This window comes from Pelophylax lessonae (assembly GCF_965119305.1).
Source record: "Pelophylax lessonae genome assembly, chromosome: 11".
NCBI lineage: Eukaryota > Metazoa > Chordata > Amphibia > Anura > Ranidae > Pelophylax > Pelophylax lessonae.
Window position 1 is genome coordinate 64,834,341 of NC_138778.1, and position 23,099 is coordinate 64,857,439.

At 45.5% G+C, this 23,099-nt stretch overlaps 1 protein-coding gene across 1 annotated transcript in view; it reads right to left on the reverse strand.

The window, feature by feature from the left end:
- Window positions 1-511: 511 nt before the first annotated feature.
- MFSD11 (major facilitator superfamily domain containing 11) overlaps window positions 512-23,099 on the reverse strand; it is a 153,844-nt gene continuing 131,256 nt past the window's right edge. The window contains exons 11-14 of the mRNA XM_082271200.1: window positions 22,587-22,712; window positions 16,496-16,670; window positions 13,995-14,130; window positions 512-1,666 (exon numbers count right to left, since the gene is read on the reverse strand). Coding sequence (XP_082127326.1) covers window positions 1,502-1,666; window positions 13,995-14,130; window positions 16,496-16,670; window positions 22,587-22,712 — 602 coding nt within the window. The 3' untranslated portion in view covers window positions 512-1,501. The remainder of the gene's footprint in view (window positions 1,667-13,994; window positions 14,131-16,495; window positions 16,671-22,586; window positions 22,713-23,099) is intronic.

Genomic DNA, 23,099 nt, shown 5'->3' on the forward strand with positions numbered 1-23,099 from the left:
TTGTAGTTCATTCAGTCACTGAACTCTGCCCACACAGCTGCACGCTTTCAAATAGTGACAGCGTGTACAGGGAGAATCGGGAATGTAACATGTTACCAAAGGTGAACTTATTCCCAAATTGCAACCCAGCACTGGGCCAAAAATCTGAATCCCTGCAGAAGGGTAACAATAAAACAGCTGCTCTTTATGCAAGAACAGCATTCCATTACGCCCCTGCACAGTGGCAAATACTGCTCTATAATCAGGAATGTTCGCTAAAAAGGAGCAGCAGTTGGGACTGCACATGAGGGATGCAGTCTATTGACCCGGCGCTGGGGCAAAATTACAGAACAAACATAAGACCGTTAAAAAACAATGTTTTCATGAACCCTGCTTAGGTCTATTACATTTTGCAGAAAGCTACAACTGGCCTTTCAAATGCAGGAGCACTGGGATTAGTTTATAGCAAGGCAATCCCTAAACTATCGCTTAGTCACTATACATAAAGAACAATTCCCTTTGGTTTTTTTCTAGTACACCACAGATTTGAGTAGCTAGCAATCGCACACATATGAAGCATTATGCGATTGTTACTTGTGAAGCTCATCCAGTAGAGCGCCATGTGTTCCATCTGTAGGGCAATTAATTACTTGTGATAATAGTAGTGAGACAGTTACTAAAAAGGACCTGTATAGCCCTGCACTAAGCTACAGTAGAATGACCTCTGGATGTAAATTGGCTGCTATGCACAGTACCCTTTCTCCTTATGAGACACTTATGAGAGGCAATCAGCTCAGTGTGGTCTTGCTGGTTTCATATAAATATAAAACAAATACAACACGTTAGCAGTTTTTAAAAAGACCTGAGTGCAAAAAATTTACAGAATAGCAAAAGCAGTGTAAAAACATACCAAAAAACTTTGGATGACGGCTGAAAAGGCTAACTATACATTCCTTAAAGTGTAAAAAAAAAAAAAAAAAAAAAAGTGTGTGTGTGGGTGTGGGGGGGACACGGTTTGGCATCACCACAAAATTTCAAAATCGGACATAACAGGAATTTTTTTGCAGTCAAGTATTTCTAGCTATATAGTCACTGTGTGCTAGGCCCCACATCAATTTATAAAACGGCCATTAAAATATCACATTGTAAAAAGGGCATGGAGTGTGATGTCTGATAAAGTTCATTGCATTCAGTGATCAAAGGGTTGTGAGTAATCAGACTTTGTAATTGTCAGAAGATGATCAAGTAATAACAGCAGGCAAAGAAGTGTAGCAGCTATTGCACTATCAAGGTCTGTGAATCACTGCCATATGTTTTCTCTTTCCCAGAAGACGCTGGGGACAGAGTGCATTATGGTCACATCAAAGTTGTCCTGAATCCAAAAAAGTAGCACAGAGTAGCTCTAGGGAATGTCCTGCGGCCAGCGCAGATCCAAATGTTCCTTAATTAACCTCTAAGGCGCCAGACAAGCTCTGAACCTTTTCACTCCGTAAACCAGCATCTGCAGAGCAGCATATCTTCATCAGATGCTGCCGTAGCGAGTCTCTTGAGCATTCAAGCTGACCGTTCCCCACTCCACAAAGAAAAATGAGATGGTGCCAAAGAATCCAAATATCACCATGACTAACAGCTGCCATTGCAGGAGTAGGTAGTTGCTATAAAAGAATGCAACAGCTGCGCTGATAGACTGAATAAGAGAGAGATACAAGAATGTTACTGACATAGTTCATTACCATACATCTGCTTTTCATGAATCACTAACATTTCTATAAATATATGTACTCAGAAAAAAAAAATCATTAACAGATTTGTGTTAATCAGAACAAGTAGTGAGTAGCTGATTACTACGTTCACAATCTAAAATCCAGTGGTGATTGCTTATGTATGAGCAAAAATTAATCCATCATCAGTTAGACCTCTAGCCAAAATAGTTCTAATATGTTTAAAGAGCAACTGTATTCTAATCATATCAAAACTGAATTCCCTTACAAATAAAAGTAGCGAACTTGTTACAGCAGTGGAAAGAAGTCATGCTATGTCCATTGCTTGGCACAGTCATAATAAAATTTTGCAGCAAAGCTGCACTGAATGAGGAGACCTCTGGATTTTGATTAGCCGTGCCTAAAGCTAGCCATAAAACACAGCAATTTATGACTTTCAACCAGATTTAAAATGCAAAATAACTAAAAATTATTGTAACCCACCACATACAAATGGTTGATGGAAAGCTTTGCAAATCTATTCTTTATTGCCTGCTGAAATTTAGATGAACGTGTTTGGGATCATCTAACAATTGCTATGTATGTGGCTATTATAAATGACAGCGTGCACACCATCCACTATGGGGTTAATTTACTAAAATGGTAGAGTGCAAAATCTTGTGCAGCTGTGCATGGTAGCCAATCACCCAACTTCAGCTTGTTTAATTAAGCTTTGACAATAAAACCTGGAGGCTTATTGGTTTCTATGCAGAGCTGCACCAGATTTTACACACTACAGTTTTGGTAAATCCACCCCATAGTGGATGGTGTCTAAACTATCATTCATAATAATAGCCACATACACAGCAATTTTCAAATGATACCAATTGTAGTAAATAAACCACAATATGTCTTCAGCAACTCTAATGTTGTTCATCTAGAAAAGTGGCAATGAGTTAGAACCCCTGTCAGATTTTTTTTTGCTTATTTTTTAACTTACCGCAAAGTCATTGACGGACACAGCTCCTTTTATCTTCTTGACCATTGGGTTATACTGCCCCCTCCAGGAGTAGGACACTAGGCAGGAAAAAGCTTGACTGTGCCTATGGGGCAGTCCCAGGGGGTATAATCCCACTCTCAGCTATAGGCACTCAGTTTTGTTACAGTGTCAGAAGAAAGCCAACTCCACAGAAGGGTGGGTGCTGTGTCTGTCAATGAACATCAGAAAAATGTTTTTTACGGTAAGTCAAAAATCCCATTTTCTCTTTCATTTATTGACAGACACAGCTCCTTCTCTTCTTGACCATTGGGACGTCTCAAAGCAGTGTCAAACATGAGGGGAGGGAACAGCAAAAAAAAAAAAAATTCCCAAGGCTAAACCGTAGCCAACCAGGTTACATGGATCTCAACTATAAACAACTGGAGCTCACCTGAAAAAAAAAAAAAACACACACTCAAAGAGGACCAGGTCCTCTAAACAGCAGCCTACAAAACCTTGCGGCCAAAAGAAGCATCTGCAGATGCCAACACATCTACCAGATGGCCACCTTGCAAACCTGCAGCACTGACGCCTGATGACGGAAGGCCCAGGAGGCACTAAGCGCCCGAGTAGAGTGCACCTTAACAGGGAAAGGAAAAACCTGACCCTTATTCAAAGAGGCCTGAATCACTGTCTGTCTAATCCATCCGGAAATGGTCACAGCAGAAGCAGCCAACCCTTTCCGAGGTCCATCCGTGAGTACTAATAGCGAGTCTGACTTCCGAAAAGACTCCGTAGCTGCCATGTACACCCTGATTGCCCGAACCACATCCAGGGAATGCAAGGCAATTTCCTTAGGATGTTTAGGCCTGGAACATAGGGAAGGCAACACAATGTCTTCATTCAAATGGAAATCAGAAAGGACCTTTGGAAGGAAAGACACAGGAACGAAGAACCACCTTATATCTGTGGGTAAGGTGAACAACAAGACAATACCGCCACCTCCGACTCCCTGTGCGCAGACGTAATAGCCACCAAAAAAAATCCCCTTCTAGACTCCCGAAGACTTTCGAAGGGAGGTTTCTGAAGAACTGACAGCAACAAATTGAAGTCCCACGGCGGCAATGGAGACCGCACTGGGGGAGCCAAGTGTCGAACTCCCTGGATAAAAGGTATGCACCAAAGAATGTGTGGCCAATGGACGTTGAAAGAAATATCTGAGCCACCGAAAAGGAGCGAGGGTTAACTCCAAGTACGATACTGGCCCCAAGAAATCACTAAGGCTTCTGGGGCCTCGGCTAGAGGATCCCGAGCCCATGCCACAAACATCTGCACCTTTCTGTCGAGACGAGAGGCCAACAGGTCCACCTCGGGAGTACCCCACCAGAGACACAACTGATGAAACACCTCCAAATGAAGCGACCATTCCCCCTGGTCCAACGCCTGTCGACTGAGATAATCCGCTTGCCAACTTTCCATCCCTGGAATGTTTACAGCAGAGAGGGTTGGAACTAATCATTCTGCCAACCTTAGAATACTGGCTACTTCCCGAGCCGCCAGGGCACTTCCTTGTGGCCACTTGGTGATTGACATAGGCCACAGCCATGGCATTGTTCGATTGATCATTTAGGTGTGTCCGGTACGCATTCAATGTCTAATGATCTATACAAAGTCTGATCACTAAAGCCCCATACACACACGCAGATCGTCGTCATACAAATGTTCGTCTTTTCTCCCCGGGATGTCGGTGTCTGTTGAAAAGTGCAAAGACAGCACAAGGACAGCACAAGAATTTTGTCCGCAGACTTCAGCTGACTGCAGAAGTGATGTCATGTAATGGTTAACTTTCCCTGTGTTTTTTATTTTCTGAGCATGCCCAGTCTTGCAAATCTGCGGTCTGTCGGCTGATTTCTGTACTGACAGGCGAACAATCGTCCGTTCTGGTGTCTGCAGACAAAAATTTTCATGTTTGCAAGAAAGACTCTTGTCCGCAGATTGTGTGCAGACATCTGTCGGAGGCACCATACTAACACGCATACAATCGGCAGATCTTTCGTCCGCCGACGTTTGTATGACGACGATCTGCGTGTGTGTACGGGCCTTAAGAGTTCCAGTACATTGATCATCAGTCTGGACTCTGGAAGAGTCCAGACCCCTTGAGCACAATCTGTGCCGAGGACACCACCCCACCAGTACGTCCTGGCATCCGTGACGACAATCGTCCAGTACAAGGATTTTCCCTGTCGAACTGCAGGAGAACAAAGCCACCAGATCAGGGACCCTCTCGTTCCCCGGCTAAACAGAATCAGATTGTCTAGATACTGAGGATTCTTGTCCCATTTCGCCAAGATCTCTTTGCAGAGATCTCGTGTTGAACTGTAAAAAAGCCTCGATGGTAGACACCATCAGGCCCAGCACCCGCATGCAAGCCCGGAGGACCGACCGTCTGCTGGACAACAGAAGCTGGATTGCCTCCTGCAATTTCTGGAGTTTTTTCAGAGGAAGAAATATTCTGGCTGAAGTCCAGTCAGACCCAGATAGTCCAGTCTTGTGGACCGAACCAGAGTAGACTTGTGACGATTCAGAATCCAACGAACTCCCACAGAGTTTGCAGAGTAATTTCCAAGTTGTCCATCAGAGCTTTCGGAGACTCCACTCGCAGAAGATCATCGTCCAGGTACCCCAGTGCTGTGACCCCCCACTGACGCAACAATACTAGTCTTGGGGCCAAGACTTTCGTGAAGACCCGAAGAGTGGAGGCGAGACCAAAGGGTAACGCCACAAACTGATAATTTCAGAATTTAGGAAGTGCTGGTGACCGGCATGTATTGGAATGTGAAGGTAGGTGTCCTTGATGTCAATAGAAGCTAGAATATCCCCCTGATCTAGGGATGCCACTACCGTGCGAATAGACTCTATTCAAAACATCTGTCCCACACAAAGCAGTTTAGCTCCTTGAGGTCCAGAATTGGACGTACCCTGCCTTCCTTCCTGGGAACTGTAAACAGGTTTGAGTAAAACCCATGAAAACGTTCCCGAAGTCGGAACCGGGACAATCACCCCTTGAAGTAAAAAGTCTTGCACAACCCCAAAGAGACGCCGTAAGCGATCTGGGGACAAGCGCAGGTTGGAAGGTAAAAACCTTCCGAAGGATAAGACTGAAACTCGATCTTTTAGTCGGACTGAATTGCTTTGTGGACCCACTTGTCCTTTACCAGCGAGGTTAGTGGATCCAGAAACCAGCAAAGACGTCCCCTCCACCCCAGATACGGGTGAGGGTGCCCCTTCATGCAGAGGAAGCCTTGTCTACAGGTCTAGAAGAGCCCGCTGGTGACTTGCCAGACCAGGTCCTCCTGGAACCTCTGGTGGAGGATCTGAAGGGCTTAGATCCCTTGTCTTGAGACCCTGAGGGACGAAAAAAGGCTCTTATGATCTGAGAAGAATGGCCCCCCATCTGCGACGGGGCTCTTTGCCCTTGGAAGCCTGTGGAAGAGTACTTTTCCCCCCGTGAGGCCCTTAATGAGGTCATTCAAGGAAGCTACAAACAGGCGATCCCCTGAAATAACGGAATTTTTGTAAAATCTTACCGTAAAATTCCTTTCTCTGAGTCCTCTGACAGCCGCCGCCCACTCATACAGTTTTCACCAATGGGTATTGACCTCTTATCCATAGGAGCAAGCTAGGCATAAGACTTGTTAGAAACAAAGCAATTTACATAGACACACCTTTAGGGGGCTGTCTCTCTGGTCCAATACCCCCCTGCTATCAGCATTCCCAACTCAGTTTGGTAGCAAGCAGTTAAAGTCCAAAAGAACCCCACAAGAGGGGCGGGGGCGGCGACTGTCAGAGGACTCAGAGAAAGGAATTTTACGGTAAGATTTTACAAAAATTCTGTTGTCTCTTACGTCCTCTGACAGCCACTGCCCACTCATACAGTCTTCACCAATGGGATATCCCAAAGCAGTGTAGGGTGGGAAGCGCAACCGTCACAAAGGCAACGCAGCACCCAGGTCAGAGAAAGGAATCTTATCTGAGCAGAAAGGTAAAAACTCTGGGTAACAGAAAAGCTCAACTGGAGCAAACAACCCAGGAAAGCAAATAAACCAGGGGGAAAACAACCCCAATAGACGGGGACCGGCCAACGCCATGGCCCCCTCAAGGTACCGCCGCACACAGAACTTTGCGGCCAAAGGAGGCATCTGCTGATGCCAAAACATCAAGTTTGTAGAATTTGGAAAAGGTGTGCACGGACGACCAAGTCGCTGCCTTGCACACCTGGGCCACCGAAGCCTGATGGCGGAAAGCCCATGACGCACTCACCGCTCTGGTAGAGTGCGCCTTGACAGGGAAGGGCTAACCCGTTCCCTAATAGAATAGGCCTGTACAATCGTCTGCCTGATCCATTTCAAAATGGTTGCCGCAGACGCAGCAATACCCTTCCGAGGGCCCTCGGGAAGGACAAAAAGGGAATCCGACTTTCTGAAGGATTCAGTAGACGACAGGTACACCCTGATCGCCCGGACTACATCCAAGGAATGCAAGGCAAACTCCCTAGGATAAACAAGCAAAAAATTGGGGGAGCAAGCCCTGAACATGTATATCTAAAGCCGGTGCAGCTATGGACCAAGCAACATGAATATTAAAAAAGAATAGCGCACACATGCAAAAGAAATGACTATCAAATATGGAGACAATCCATAAATAAAAATGGGGATTTAGTCCCACCATATGGCCATATCGTGCTCAAGCCCACCACTACATCAAAGTACCCCATTATCAGTGGGTCCTACACTATCCATAAAAAAGGGGTGAATCCAGCCTCTCTAACCCTTGGAGACAACACTCCTTGCTGGGATAGATGTGCTAATGCACTACAAGAGACTCCTCCTATATCTCCTTGATAGTGGACACTGATAGAGTACAGGTGTGTGTGGGGTGCTCAACCCCAGAAGTCTGGTCAGACCGAATACATAATAAACAAGCAAAAAATTGGGGGAGCAAGCCCTGAACATGTATGTCTAAAGCCGGTGCAGCTATGGACCAAGCAACATGTATATTAAAAAATAGCGCACACATGCATGTGATTCGCACACAAAGAAGGCAAGACAATATCCTGAAACCACCATAGGAAGGAAAGATTGGTTCGGTCGGAAGACCACCTTATCCCTATGAACAACCAGGTACAGGGAGCGGCACGACAGAGCCGCCAACTCCAACACTCTGCGGACAGATGTGATCGCCACCAGGAAGGCAACCTTCCGAGACAGCACAGGCAGAGGAATCTCCCGGATTCTCTCAAAGTGAGGACGTTGCAAAACGGACAGGACCAAATTTAAGTCCCAAGGAGGTAAAGGCACTCTACTAGGAGGAGCCAAATGACGCACCCCTTGAATAAAAGTGCGTATCAAAGAGTTTGACGCCAAGGGGCGCTGGAAAAGGATTGCCAGTGCAGACAACTGACCCTTAATTGTGGTCAGCGTAAGACGCTGTTCCACACCTGTTTGCAGGAAGGCCAACACCCTCGCCACCGAAAAGGAGCGAGGATGGATGCCCCTTGATTCACACCAGGCAAAATAAGCCTTCCAGGTATGGTAATAGATCTTACCGGACGAGGCCTTCCTAGCCTTAAGCAGGGTAGGAATGACCGCCGACGAGAGACCCCGATCTCTCAGCACCTGGCTTTCAACAGCCACGCCGTTAAAGCCAGCGACCGTAAAGCAGGATGGAAGATCGGCCCCTGAAACAGCAGATCGTCCCGTAACGGGAGCCGCCATGGAGGCTCGACGACCAGTTGTATGATGTCCGCGTACCAAGACTGGCGCGGCCAGTCCGGGCCCACCAGAATCCTCAACTTCGGTTCCGAGACCAACCTGCGAAGGAACCTGGACAACAACTGAATCGGGGGGAAGGCATAAATCAGGCGATACTGATTCCAAGGCACCACCAGCGCATCCGAGGCATCTGCCAGAGGATCGCACGTTCTTGCCACGAACCTTCCCACCTTGTTGTTTAGCCTGGACGTGAACAGATCCACATCCAGGGATCCCCATCGCGCACACAGCATCCGAAACACCTCCGCGTGTAGGGACCATTCCTCCTGGTCCAGGGTCTGGAGGCTCAGATAATCGGCCTGCCAATTCTCTACACCCGGAATGTGAACTGCCGAAATCGCCGGGACGTGCGTCTCGGCCCAAGACAGAATTTTGGTCACTTCCTGGGCCACCCAGGCACTCCTGGAACCCCCTTGGTGACTGATGTAAGCCACCGCAGTGGCGTTGTCCATCTGCACCCGCACAGGGCGGCCCCCGAAGATGATCCGACTAACGTAGCAAGCACAGTCTGATCGCTCGCAGTTCCAAGATGTTTATCGGCAGGGAGGATTTCTCCTCCGACCAAGTGCCCTGGGCAGACAGAGTGCCCAGAATGCCACCCCAGCCTGACAGGCTGGTGTCCGTGGTGATCACCGTCAACAAACGGCCGGAAAGACTTCCCCTCCGTCATAGCCGGAGACTGGAGCCACCACAGAAGAGCCTCTCTGGCTTGGCGACTCAAAGATATCCTTTGTTCCAAAGATTGAGGAAGCCTGTGCCACCTGGCTAGGATCTCCGCTTGGAGAGATCATGTGTGGAACTGTGCAAACCGTATCGCCTCGAAGGCTGACACCATCAACCCCAGGTACCGCATGCAGGTCCTGAGCGACGAGGGTTCGCTGTCCCTGAGGGACCAGACCTCGTTCTGCAGAGTCCAGAGCTTGTCCTCCGGCAGAAAGACTTTTGCTTGGGTGGAATCCAGGACCATGCCCAAGTAAGGGAGTCGAACAGAAGGGGACAAAGTCGACTTCTGAACCTTGATGGTCCACCCGAACTCCTGGAGCGTCTGAACCGTAGTTGACAGATCGCGTAACAGACTCGGGCTGGCACTTGATCTTAATAGGAGATCGTCCAGATATCCCAAGATCGCAACTCCCTGCGCCCGTAACAGGGCCAGAACAGGAGCCAGCACTTTGGTAAACACCCTTGGAGCCGAAAAGAGACCGAAAGGTAACGCCACAAACTGATAGTGTTCCTCTGCGATCGCGAATCGGAGGTACCTCTGATGACCCTCGAATATGGGATGTGTAAATACGCATCCTTGAGGTCGATGGAAGCCATGAAATCTCCCGGGCTCAGGGAGGCTACCAACGAACTGAGGAATTCCATGTGGAATTTTGAACCCGCACGAAGCGGTTCAGAGCGATCAAGTCCCGAATCGGACGCACCTTGCCCTCCTTTCTGGGCACAGTGAACAGATTTGGGTAAAAATCCCGAAATCTGTCCCGATGCGGCACTGGGACGATAACCCCCTGGGCGAGAAGATCCTGAACCGCCCGATGAAGATCTTGTAAACGATCTGGGGTCAAATCCGCCACAAGGGTGCGTCTGAGCACCTTGGCCCAATCTACCACAGCCTGAGAGACCATCACTGAGGCGAAAATAGGTTTCATCAAGGAACCTGCCACCATATAGGAGTGGCGAGCAAGAGATTCCATCCGCCTATCCGTAGGGTCCCTGAACACCGAAGAATTCTCCGTGGGTATAAGAGTGGCCTTGTTCAACCTGGACACCGTGTGATCCACCTTAGGAGCCACAGACCAGCACAAATCCGGAGGAGACGCAAAGGGATAACTGAGTTGAAACCGTTTTGGTACCACAAAATTGCGCTTCGAATTGCGCCATTGTTCGTTCACCGTTTCGTGAAACTCAGCGGGACAAGGAAACACCTTTGCCGCCTTCTGGGTTCTACGGGTCCCAAAGGAAGACCGCTTACTCGGGGTGTTGGGCTCATCCTCTAAATGCAGTGTATCTTTAACAGCGGTAATAAGCGCAGACATAGCAGTGCATTCTCTGGCCGACCCGGGGGGGGGATCATCCCCCTCCTCATCCTCCGCCTCCCCTTCCGACAGAGGACTGAGACCCTTCAGGGGGTACACTGTCTATGGCAAACATATCAGACTCTGAATCAGAGGAGTGAGAAAGCCTAGGCCTTTTTCTAGAATCCCGTTCAGACATCAATAGATCCACCTTGGACGCTAAAGTCACTAGTGCAGCAGTAATGGAAGATGATTCAGACGTACCTGAATCATCCACCAAAGCTGGGGGGAATTTGCTGTCCTGGACTCCATAAAAACTTTTATGGCGCTGGCCCTTTATATCGCAATAGCGGCGATCCCACCGCAATGCACCGCAATAGGGACTAGACTGAAATTCCTCACAGGTAGGAATGGTAGGAATAAAACTGATAGCCAAGAGATATTCCCCAAAAACAGCAATAAAAGACCCCCAGAAGTGTTACCACGCTTGCTGACGATCTCTCTGCATGAGGAAAGGAAGTGATGTCACACCGCTAGAGGCTAAACAGGACTCGGTCTAAAGAAAAATGGCTGCCCATAGGAATCAATGGGAGGCTCCGGCAAAATGGCCACCGAACCCGTGTATAAAGCAAACCGCCACACGCAAGATGGCGCCCGAAGGGGGCGATACACTACTATAGAAAATGGCTGCTGAAGTGCCCATAGTGAAGCCAGAGCCATACCCAAAATGGCGGCCCCGCAGTTTTTAACCGCTGCGGGCCACCCACACATACCTGTACCCCAGTAAAAAATACAGTAATAGTGCCACAGGGGTTAGGGACCCCAACAACCCCCCACAGAGCGTCCTGGACGCGGTAGTGCCCCCGCAGTGACCATGAGAAATGTGAGCCCCAGACACACAGACATGAGGGGAGAGCACAGACACCAGCAGACTGTCATCCCCAGACAGAGGCCCCACACAGAATGTACTCACCGATCCATGATGGCGTGGGCGCCTCTCTGCGACGGGAAGCCTCCCACCCCAGGTGGCGGGGGTGCCATCAGCCAAACAGGACTCTAGCAACGCATGGAACCGCGGTTGAGGCGTCCTAGCGAGGTGGCCACCTCACGGGCTTTTGTCCCTGAGGACCGGGACAGGTCGTTTGAGAGGCCAGGGCGTACGCATAGCCTGCTAAATGCTCAATGGCGAGCTGGGATTCCATAAGGTTCTCTGTCCTGGGACACCAGGACAACCAGTCCGTCTCCCAGCTCCGCAAACGCTGTAGTCTTCCGAAGATCCGACTAAGCGCAGGAATAAAAAGCTAGTAGTGCAAAGAAAACACTTAGCATAAAATAAAAGTAATAAAACAGAAGAAAGGCTGAGACTGTAGCCCCAGCACAGGGATAGCCTATCTTACTCCCAACTAGGCAGAAGACAAACTGAGTTGGGAATGCTGATAACAGGGGGGTATTGGACCAGAGGGACAGCCCCCTAAAAGTGTGTCTATGTAAATTGCTTTGTTTCTAACAAGTCTTATGCCTAGCTTGCTCCTATGGATAAGAGGTCAATGCCCATTGGTGAAGACTGTATGAGTGGGCGGCGACTGTCAGAGGACGTAAGAGAAAAGGCCTCCTTAGTCAGAGCCTCCAACCTATCAGCCGGATCTCAAAAGGCCGGCACTCCTCAACCGGAATGAAGGTGGCTTTATTTAACCTGGAAACCGGCGAGTCCACTGCAGGTGGGACCGACCAATTTTTAAGCAGGGAATCCTCATTATAAGAATACCCCATCGCAAAACGCTTAGGGACCGCAAAAAGGCGTTTTGGACAACCCCACTGTTTAGTGACAAGATTATTAAAAGTAAGTAGGAAAGGGGAACACCCTCGCCATCTTGGAGGGCCTGTGGGTGCCAAAATAGACCAGCGCCTCTGACGCAGCATCAGCCGCATCCTCCATTTTCCAAGTTTCACGCACTGACACAATCAGCGCATCCACCAGCGCCTTTTTCATGCGCGGCTAGAGAAGCAAAGGAATCATCCTCGCTATCTGAGCATGCAGGGTGCATGGACGCAGACCTAGAAGGGTAACTCGAATCCGCATGGGCCGAATCAGATTCAGGATTTGATGAGACAAATGAAGCAGGTGAACGCGGGGGACGCTTCTTGCTAGCCCGTTTTCCCAGGACCAAATCCACCTTGGACACTAAGGACTCCAGGACCGCCGTCAGTGCAGTCAGGGATTTTTGGGACACAGAGGGCCCAGCAGCCTCTGAGAGGGGTTCAGGTGGGGAAATGTGCTCCAAGGACTCCATTAGAGAAGAGGGGGACCCACACAAAAAAAGTAAAGAACACTGTTAGGGACACCCCCACGGCACGGGTAGGAACCACAGGGTCCAGGACAGAACACTACCACTGCTATAGCAGTGAGAGGGAGATAAAACCCAACAAAGACTCACCACCACCGATCAGGCACTTACAGCAGCAGGCAAACTACACACCATGTGGCAATCAGGAAGAGAAAGATCCAGCACTAGGGGATGAGGAGGGGCTCCTACCGCGGAATTCACCGTCATATAGCTTCAAAAACATGGCCGCCACTATTTTCAATGATAATACCACAAGAAAATGGCCACCAAGGCTACATAAACATGGAGGGAGGGAGAGAGGGAGGAGAGAGAAGAAGGAAGGAGGGAGGGAGAGGAAGGAAGGAGGGAGGGAGGGGAGGAAGTGAGAGAGGAAGGAGGGAAGGAGGGAGGGGAGGGAAGAAAGGAGGGAAGGAAGGAAAGAGGGAGAGAGAGGGAGGAAGGAAGGAGGGATAGAGGGAAGAAAGGAGGGAAGGAAGGAGGGAAGGAAGGAAGGAGGGAGAGAGAGGGGGGAGAGAGAGAGGGGGGAGGGAGGGAGGGAGGAAGGGAAGAAAGGAGGGAAGGAAGGAAGGAGGGAGAGAGAGAGGGGGGAGGGAGGGAGGGAGGGAGGGAGGGAGGGAGGGAGGGAGGGAAGGAAGGAAGGAGGGAAGGAGGGAAGGAAGGAAGGAAGGAAGGAAGGAAGGAGGGAGGGAAGGAGGGAGGGAAGGAGGGAAGGAGGGAGGGAGGGAAGGAAGGAGGGAGGGAAGGAAGGAGGGAGGGAAGGAAGGAGGGAGGGAGGGCAGGGCTAGTCACTTTACTGGGTATATGTAAGGGCTTACAACCACTTAAAGCTGAGTATACATGTATGTTTATTTTTTTTTTCAACCAGTGGGCTGAAAGAAAAAAAACCTGAGAGATCCCCAAATCAACACAAGCTACCCTCCCCATTTTTTTGCCAGCGCCCCAACCTTCTGTAGACAGTTTTCAAATTCCTGTATCCGTCAATGACTAATAAAGTACCATTTTAATTTTTAGTCTTAACCATAAGAAAGATGAAATCCAAAATCACCACACATTCCTTTAAAATTGCACAGAGAAAGATTTGTATAGCAATTATCTTTGTGTGTGTTTATATACACAAGAGTGAGTTCTCATGTATTTCTTACCTGCACAAATTTGAATATTGCAAAAGCAGGTGCACTGTCATCTGAGTACAGGGTCCCCAAAATACTGAGGAGCTGAGTGTTAAAGCAGCTGTCTCCTAAACCCAACAGAAAACTGCAGAACATGGACAGGATTTTGCTACAGGAAACAACGAAAAACAAACAAAAATGGTTAAATGTGAATCAGCTGGTCTTTTAAACAAAAAGAAAAAACTAGAATCAAACCTGAATATACCTATTGATTTCTTAAACTGCTTGCCTTCAATAAACTTCCCAGCAAATTGTGCTGTTATTACTGCTACTGAAGTTTGAGTGGCAATAAGAATGAAAGGACTTTTCTCCACATATTGCCTACAAGATTGAAAATAGGATTCACCTTTTCTTCAGGCCAACTGTTCGGTGGATAGCCTTCAATCATAGCCCTCCTCTGTGATGTGAAACATAGGGCTTGTTGCAATACAAAAAATACTCAGTCTATTATTACAATTCTGTAGACCTCACATATAAAAAATGGCATGTGTCCCCTCATTTGCCTTACATTATTTGAGTCAGATTCTCTAACCTGAAAAAGTCAGAGGTGAAAGGGAACCAAAATGCCAACTGCTGTCCTGTCAGCTACCTTACCTCATGTGGATTTACACATGCTTTCTCCTTGTTGGGTATACCCAACACTGATGTTTTGCAGTGTGGTGAGCTTACGTATCTTGGGGACTCCAGCACTAAGATCCCTACCATTGTTCCTAGGTTTGCTCCTTTTTCCTTCTCCGAGTTTAGGGCATTCCCACTTCTCCTATTATGCTGCTAATGACTGTCGTATAAAAATAAGAGAAACTCCGCAAGTAGAGTGGGAATGATTTGAGACTGCCTTGGTATTTGTTCAGACCGCAATCTAAAACTGTTCCTAACAAAACCAGTCCCTTACAGATATCTGCCAAAAACTGTTAAATTGAAATTAAAGCTTTGGGTGAACTGACCTATATTGGGTAGTATGCAGATACAACTTTCACTGATGTTGATAGCAAAGTTAGCAGAGGCATTAACTTTTATCGCTCTAGCTTCTCACTGCCCACCCTACTCTGAAATGCAGCATCAAACAGAGTGTCTGAAATTGATTTCAACACTTAACAGTATAAAAAGAAATACACTTTTAAAAGGGATTGAAAAAAAAAAAAACACAAACCCGTTTATACTTACTTGCTCTGTGCAGTGGAATTGCACAGAGCAGCCCCGATCCTCCTCTTCTTGGGTCCTCTGCTGGCGCTCCTGGCTCCTCCTCTCCGGCGAGTGCCCCTATAGGAAGCAGCTTGCTATGGGGGCACTCGTGCAGGCTCGCTCCAGGTCCTTGCTGTCTGCGTCTATAGACACAGACAACAAGACTCAGCCCTGCCCCCACGCTGCCGTGTTACTGGATTTGATTGACAGCAGCAGGAGCCAATTTTTCCCGCTGTCTCAGAAAATCGTGTAAGACTAGGAAGTGAGGGGAGAGAAGATGGGCACAGCACTGGATCTAATGAGAGGGAATATTGATGCCTAAACACTAATGCCAGTAATGCAAGTAATGCATTAGGGTAAAAAATGTTTAGGCTTTATAACTACTTTAATTTTAAAGCTAATTTTTTGGCTCCATTAATTTGCTACTACAGACAACAGAAGCTGCATTTCATTCATCCTGTAGTAATCCATCAACTAAAGTGTTATTTTCTGCTTGTATTACCATACATCTATGCAAACTCTATAAATGGTAAACACTTTTGCTTTGCTGCATAGGCATCCTAGATTCAAGGAATATTATTATCATCAGCATAGATTTTGAACATTCTTCTATTTTGTTTGGGTTCTTCTTGGTGTCCAGGTGTCTACCTGCAGTCCAAAAAATTATTTATAACTTAAAGTGGTTATAACGGTAGAAAGTTTTTTTTTTCTACGCATGAAGGTAAAAAAAAAACGTGCGCAGCTTCAACCATTGCACAGAAGTGAGTGAAACATGTTTGTTATTTAAAAAAAAAAAAAAAAATTAAAAAATAAATAAATAGCATTTACAATCACTAAGTGGCTTCGAAAACAAAGGGATTCTAGCGTATGTCTGTCTGTATGACTGTGGTTGGGGCAATAGACTTTACTCTGGGACACGAACTAAAGTGATTCATTCTCTGTAAAACACTGAAATAAGTTGTTCTCTAAGCCCCCGTTCACACTGGGGCGACCTGTGAGGCGACCTGGTCGCCTCACAGGTCGCCTCCCATAGGGAAGCTGCGTACCCGTTCTGATAGGAGCGACACAAGTCGCTCCGACTCAGAAAAAGGGTCCGGAGCTTCTTTGGGGCGACCAGGAGGCGACCGCCATAGACTTCAATGTTATGAAGTCCGTGGCGGCCGCTCCGAGGTCCCCAGTGTGAACGGGGGCTTAATATGGGAAATAAGTCAAATATTTGACAATAAAATATATTCATATTTGGTTTTATCAAGGCAGAAAAAAAAAGTTATTTTAAAATACAGATTTCCTACCTAGGATCTACATATGCCCGACTGTAAGTCCCATCACGTGAGGCAATAGGGGCATCAGTAGGAATACTGAGGAAGATCAGGTAGAACGCAAGAAAATGAACGACAAGCCCAAACAGAAAGACTGGATTCCTGCCAAAGCGACTATTCTTGCTGAGTAATCCAAAGACTGCTCCACCTATAAAGTAGACACGGAGATTTTACTCAGTTTGCAGTACAAAAATGAATTTCTACATAGCTGGAAGGCTTTGAAAAATGCTTACCTTTCGTGTTTAAAGAGCAATTCTATGAAAGTCAATACAATCAGTGAACTTTTAAAAATATCCAAAAAACACTGCAAAAAGTCGAGTGAAAGTCCACTTAAATTTACCTTAAAGTGAACCAGTGAGGACAGCGAACGTGGGGGAGAGGAAGACAGCAGAGGGGAGAGAAAGACAGCAGAGGGGAGAGAATGCGGAGTGATGGGTGTGTAAAAAGAACACAGTAAACCTTTCATCGGACCATTTTGCTTGCTGTGACAGACTGACAGTGTCACGTCAGTCTGACACTGTCAGTCTGTCACGATTGCACATAATGATAGAGCCTGTTTCAGCAATAAAAGGGTGAAAAGGCACGAGACAAAGACAGACAAGGGTTACCCACAAGAGACAGTCAGTGCTTCTCATCTTAGGAGAAAAGATGTTGCAGGAGCAGTGTGGCTGTACAGAAATGCATGTGTCCTGGCCTGTCTAACCTTACAGAGTCTAAACAGACCATAATAGCCAGAGGGCCAAATACATTTGGGTCTGTGTGATGCTTAAAAAACCACTGGGATGGTAACGTGTTGAATAAAAGTGGGCAGGAATCCTAAAAGAGCATTTATGCACCCAATGCAAAAATCCAAGAGAAACCTTAAACCTAAAATACACTGCCGCCTACAGGAAGACTTGACACAGGCAAAGAAAAAAAAAAAATCTGTACGCCAGCTCAGGATACCCCTGTCCCTACCAACAAGTGACAAAGCAGTACTGAGGCCATAAACAGAGAGGAGTGGGACCTCAATAAACTCCAAGAACATTATACAGAGAGTACAAATTTTTTTTTTTTTTTTCTTGGTCATATGACACAGGGAATCATATCCATTGTGATAGGTTTTACTACCACCTTCAGGTGACTGGACACTGGCAAAACAAATAAGATAGTAATTCCCCTCCCAGGCATAATGCCTCCAAGTCAGAGATAGCATTGTTTTTCTTGGTTTGTGTCTTAGGTAATTTTCATGTCTGTGCCCTTTAAGTTTCCAAATAGTTTTTCTCCAAATTCCCAGTAAGGACAGGAGATATACTATATCTGTAGCCTACGGCCTGAGATCAAGATGGATGGTACACCCACCCCATGGTGGTCTTTTAAGGGACAGCCTGTAATGTTGCCTTTATCGCTGGACCCTGCAAAATAGAATCCTGTACAATGCTTTCATTGCCTGTCGGCCTGGCAGAATGCTTTACAAGTCCAGGGCAGTGATCCCCAACTTAGGAGTCATGTCCCTGAAGGCCCTAGTGGTAGGTGATGAGTGCCTGAACTCCTCCCCTCTCCCACAATGCAGGGGTCTTTTTCGGTCACACTTGGGGTTTAATGGATTCCTTTTATTTTTAAGTAATTATGTGAATACATAATTTGACACGCATCGGCTTCTTACACACACGGTTGACATTTGCAGCAGTCAGCCACTCCCAGAGACATTGAATGCATAGGATACACACAGTGACAAGAAAAAGTATGTGAATCCCTTGGGATTAACTGGTTTTGTGCAGTAATTTGACCTATGTGATCTAAACCAAGTTACAATAGGAAAACAGTGTGCTTAAAATAGAACTATAGGCAAAACCTTTTTTTTTTTTTTTTCAGCTAGAACAAGCTAGGGTTTTAACCCCTGTCAGATTTTTTTCCGTTATCGGTGTCCCATTATGGAGATTTCCCTTCACTTCCTGTCCCACAGCCAAACAGGAAGTGAGAGCAAATCTCTACAAATTAAGGGAATTCCTTAGGGACCCCCAGGTCACCAAAAACAAGTGTCCCTATTGGGAGATTTTGGGACAATCCAAAATTTTGGATTTTTTTTTGCTTTCAATACTAATGGTAAACAGGACAAATAGAGAGGGCGAATCTCCTAAATGGGGGGCACAGATAGAAATAAAAACTGACAGGGGTTTTAATCCCTCTCCAAAAAAAAAAAAGTTTTGCCCTTATTTATACTATAAAGCAGTATTAAAACCAAAAGCAAACATTTATTATATTGCAGCTTACCAGTTCTTAGATGTGTTGAAAAAAAAAAGACTGACCATCTTGAAAAAAAAAAAAATTAAAAAAAAATCAATATTTTTTTTTTTACTTTCTGCTATAAACATATCCCATGAAAAAAAAAAGAAAAATAAAATTTCTTCATAAATTTTAAACGAAATGTATTCTGCTACATGTCGCGATCAGCGACTTATAATGGGACTGCGATAGTGCGCCAGGCAATCTGCCACTTACTTGACGCTGGGTGGAACTAACTACCACGGACATCACCAGTGACATTACTACAATTATCAGTGCAAATATTCAGGGTCTCTGTACTAATGACACTGGACAGGAAGGGGTTAACATCTAGAGTGATCAAGGGGTTAAATGTGTGCCTAAAAAGTATGTGTGTGGGCTGCTTTTACTAGGGATCTACAATTTACAAGATCCCCTGCCACTGAACACAGCTCTGTGTTGTTTACATTCACAGAGATGTGTTCAGTGAAGCTCAGAGCCAATCACCAGGTGCGGGCAGTCAATCACTGGCCAGGACCTGGTGATCTGCATGTGCTGTGATGAATCACAGCACAGCCCGCGTCCTAGACAGAAAAAAAAAAAAAAAAAAAAGTCACACTCTAATATTTTGTTGGACCGCCTTTAGCTTTGATTACGGCATGCATTTGCTGTGGCATTGTTTCGATACCCTTTTGCAATGTCACAAGATTTATTTCTGTCCAGTGTTGCATTCATTTTTCCCCAAGATCTTGTATTGATGATGGGAGAGTCGGACCACTGCACAAAGCCTTCTCCAGCACATCCCAAAGATTCTTAATGGGGTTAAGTTCTGGACTCTGTGGTGGCCAATCCATGTGTGAAAATTATGTCTCATGCTCCCTGAACCACTCTTTCACAATGTGAGCCCGATGAATCCTGGCATTGTCATCTTGGAATATACCCATGCCATTAGGGAAGAAAAAAATCCATTGATGGAATAACCTGGTCATTTAGTATATTCAGGTAGTCAGCTGACCTCATTCTTTGGGCACATGCAGTAACTATCCAATAGGATAGTTACTGCATGCTTAGTTTAGTTAGTTGCTTAGTTAATTCTAGGCGGTGACTTTTTTTTTGGCCGGGCAGTGTATAACATTTTTGGTTTTGGGATTAATACCGTTTTAAAATGATAACACACAATCAATTCTAATTTCTCGTGTCTTTATTGAACACACTCATTATACATGCACGGTACCAGAAGAAAAAGTAAGTGAACCATTGCTGTTAATAGCGGAGCAAACCTCCTTTGGCAGCAATAATTTAAAGCAAGTGTCTTTATAGCTCTGGATCAGACATGCACAATGTTCAGGAGGAATTTTTGACCATTCTGCTTTACAAAACTGCTTCAATTCAGACATATTTGTAGGATGCCTGGCGGGAACGGCTCTCTTGAAGTAATTCCACAGCATCTCTATAGGATTAAGGTCTGGGCACTGATTGGGCCACTCCAAAAGGCACATTTTCTTTTTCTGAAGCTAGTCTGTGGTGGATTTACTTTGATGCTTAGGGTCATTGTCCTGCTGAATCACCAAATTTCTACTAAGCTTCAGCTGGTGGACAGCCACCCTGATATTATCCTGTAGGATATTTTGGTAAACTTGGAAATTCATTTTCCCTTCAAATATGGCATGTGGTCCAGGGCCTGAGGAAGCGAAGCAAGCCAAAATTATGACATTTCCTCCACCTTACTTCACTGCTGGTATGAAGTTTTGATGTTGGTAAGCAATGCCCTTGCATACATAGTACTGAGTATTCTTCACAAACAATTCAACTTTTATCTCATCAGTTCACAAACATTTTTCCCAGTAGTGTTGCTGTTTGCCAAGGTGCTCTTTGGCAAACTTCAGGTGTGCAGCAATTTTTTGGGGGGGGAAGCAGAAACTTCCTCCATGGTGTTCTGCCATGGATAGCCTGTCTGTTCAAAGACTTCCATACGGCAGGCTCATTAACAGGAATGCTTGCTAGTTCCAGTGAGGTCTTCAGGCCTTTGGCTGTTACTTGTGAGTTCTTCTTTACGTCTTAGAGGATTCTGCATTGTGCCTTGGGAGTCAGTTTGGCTAGGCTCCCATCTCTAGGAAGATTAGCCACCGTACTAATCTGCCTCCATTTATAGACAATTTGTCAACTGATGGATGCCTAAACTCTGAGGCTGCTTTGTATCCCTTTCCAGTCTTATGCAGACCAACTACTCTTGATTGTATATCTTCAGAGAGCAAATTTCTGTGAGGCATGTTTCAAATCAGCTGATGCTTCTTATTAACAGAAATCTTAAAATGTTTGAGTCTCTTATCAATCAAAGTAGACCTAAACCACACCTTCAATCTCATTTCATTATTGTACTCCAGGTGTGCAAACTACCGACTTCGATTAGCTTTTGCTGAAGCAGTTAGTCTATGGGATCACTCACTTTCTCCTCCAGCACTGTGAATGTTTAATGGATGTGTTCCATTAAGACACAATAAATTAGAATGGGTTGTGTTTTATTAGCTTAAACGCTTGCTGACCGCTCTATAGCAGATTTACTGCCAAAGGGTGGCTGCGCTGTGCAGAATCACAAATATTTCCATGCGATTCTTTACTTCAGGGTAGGGGGCGCCGCGCGTGCTGCTTTTGCTGTGATTTATCACAGTAGATGCCAATCAGTGGGTGCCGGCCATTGGAAGTCTGCCGGCACAAACTGATCGCCATGGAGAGAAAACAGGATAGAGCTCTGCCTATGTAAACAAGGCAGAGCTCCATCCTGACGGGGATGGGGGGGGGGGGGGCTAGGCGCACATTTAACCCTTTGATCGCCCTAGCTGTTTAACCCCTTCCTACAGTTTAACAGCTTCCTAGTACAGCGACAGTGCATATTTCTGATTCCCGCAAAGTATCAGTGTCAGAATGTCTGTTGCAATATCGCAGTCCCGCTATAGGTCGCTGATTGCTGCCATTACTAGTGAACAAAAAAAAATTCCAGTATATATCCCATAGTTTTTAGAGGTTATAAATTTTGCACAAACCAACCAAAATATGCTTACTGGGATTTTTTTTTTAACCAAAAATATGTAGCAGAATACACATTGGCCTCAATTTATGGAGAAATTCCATTGTTTCATTTTTTTTTATTGGATAGGTTTTATAGCATAAAGTAAAAAATAGTTAGGTTTTATTCTTTCAAAATTGTTGGTCTTTTTTAGTTTATAGCGCAAAAAAATTAAATAGAAAAACGCAGTGTGGATCAAATACCGCCAAAAGAAAGCGCCATTTGTGGGGGAAGAAAAATACTCTTTTTTTTTTTAGTACAGCTTTGCATGGCCACACAATTGTCAGTTAAAGTAATGCAGTGCTGTATTGCAAAAAATAGCCTGGTCATGAAGGGGGGTAAATCTTCTGGCGGTCAAGAGGTTATGCACATAGGGCTGGTCTATTGTTGTGACTTGGATGAGGATCAGATCACATTTTATTACAAATGACTGCAGAAAACCAGTTCATGGTTCACACACTTTCTTGCCACTGTAGTTTACTTTACCTTCTGAAGTTAGCATACGGCAATCACTGCTTTATTGATTACTACGGTTACTTCTATACTCCTCCTAAGGCTGGCCTATAGTTTGTCCAATACTCCTGTAGGCAGTAGCTTAACATGGAGGTAAAAGACTTCCTGTGCTCTTTAATAGATGCAAAAGAAAACCTTTATTTCAAAGTGGACCGAGCTCCCGCAAAGCTCCTCCATATAAAAGATATTCTTCCAATCTTCATTTATTTAAAGAAAATTAAAACTGGGATGAAAAATACCAACCTAAAACTTCTCCAAGGCCAACAAATATTCCAGATAGACCAATTAAGCTCTTCGCATCGGCTCCAAACCAGTTGATTGCTCCAACACAAGTGCCAAACACACCAGAGTAAAAGGTGAGTTCAAAACCTGAAAGACAATAATAGCATATATAAAACAATATGTAGACAACGTCCTAAAGTCAAGGTTGTTTATTTTCTTCAAAACATTTGTGCTTCATTTTACTGTTCCATTTAGTTTTTTTTTTTTATCTTAAAAAAAACAGGAAAGAACTGCAGTAAAACTGGGGTCTTTTACTTATTTTGCGCTCAAACATTTGCATATGGTCTTTCTTCCCTTAAAAAAAAAAAAAAAAAAAAAAAACCATCACAGTTCTCATTGTGCATGTGTTTAAATGTTTACACTGTAGCCTATGGGAATCAGATTAAAGACACAATCCACTTTCATTCCGTAGTTGATTCATTTTTAGCTAGTGTTTTCCACTTTTATGTAATATCTGGTGAAACAGGACTGGGA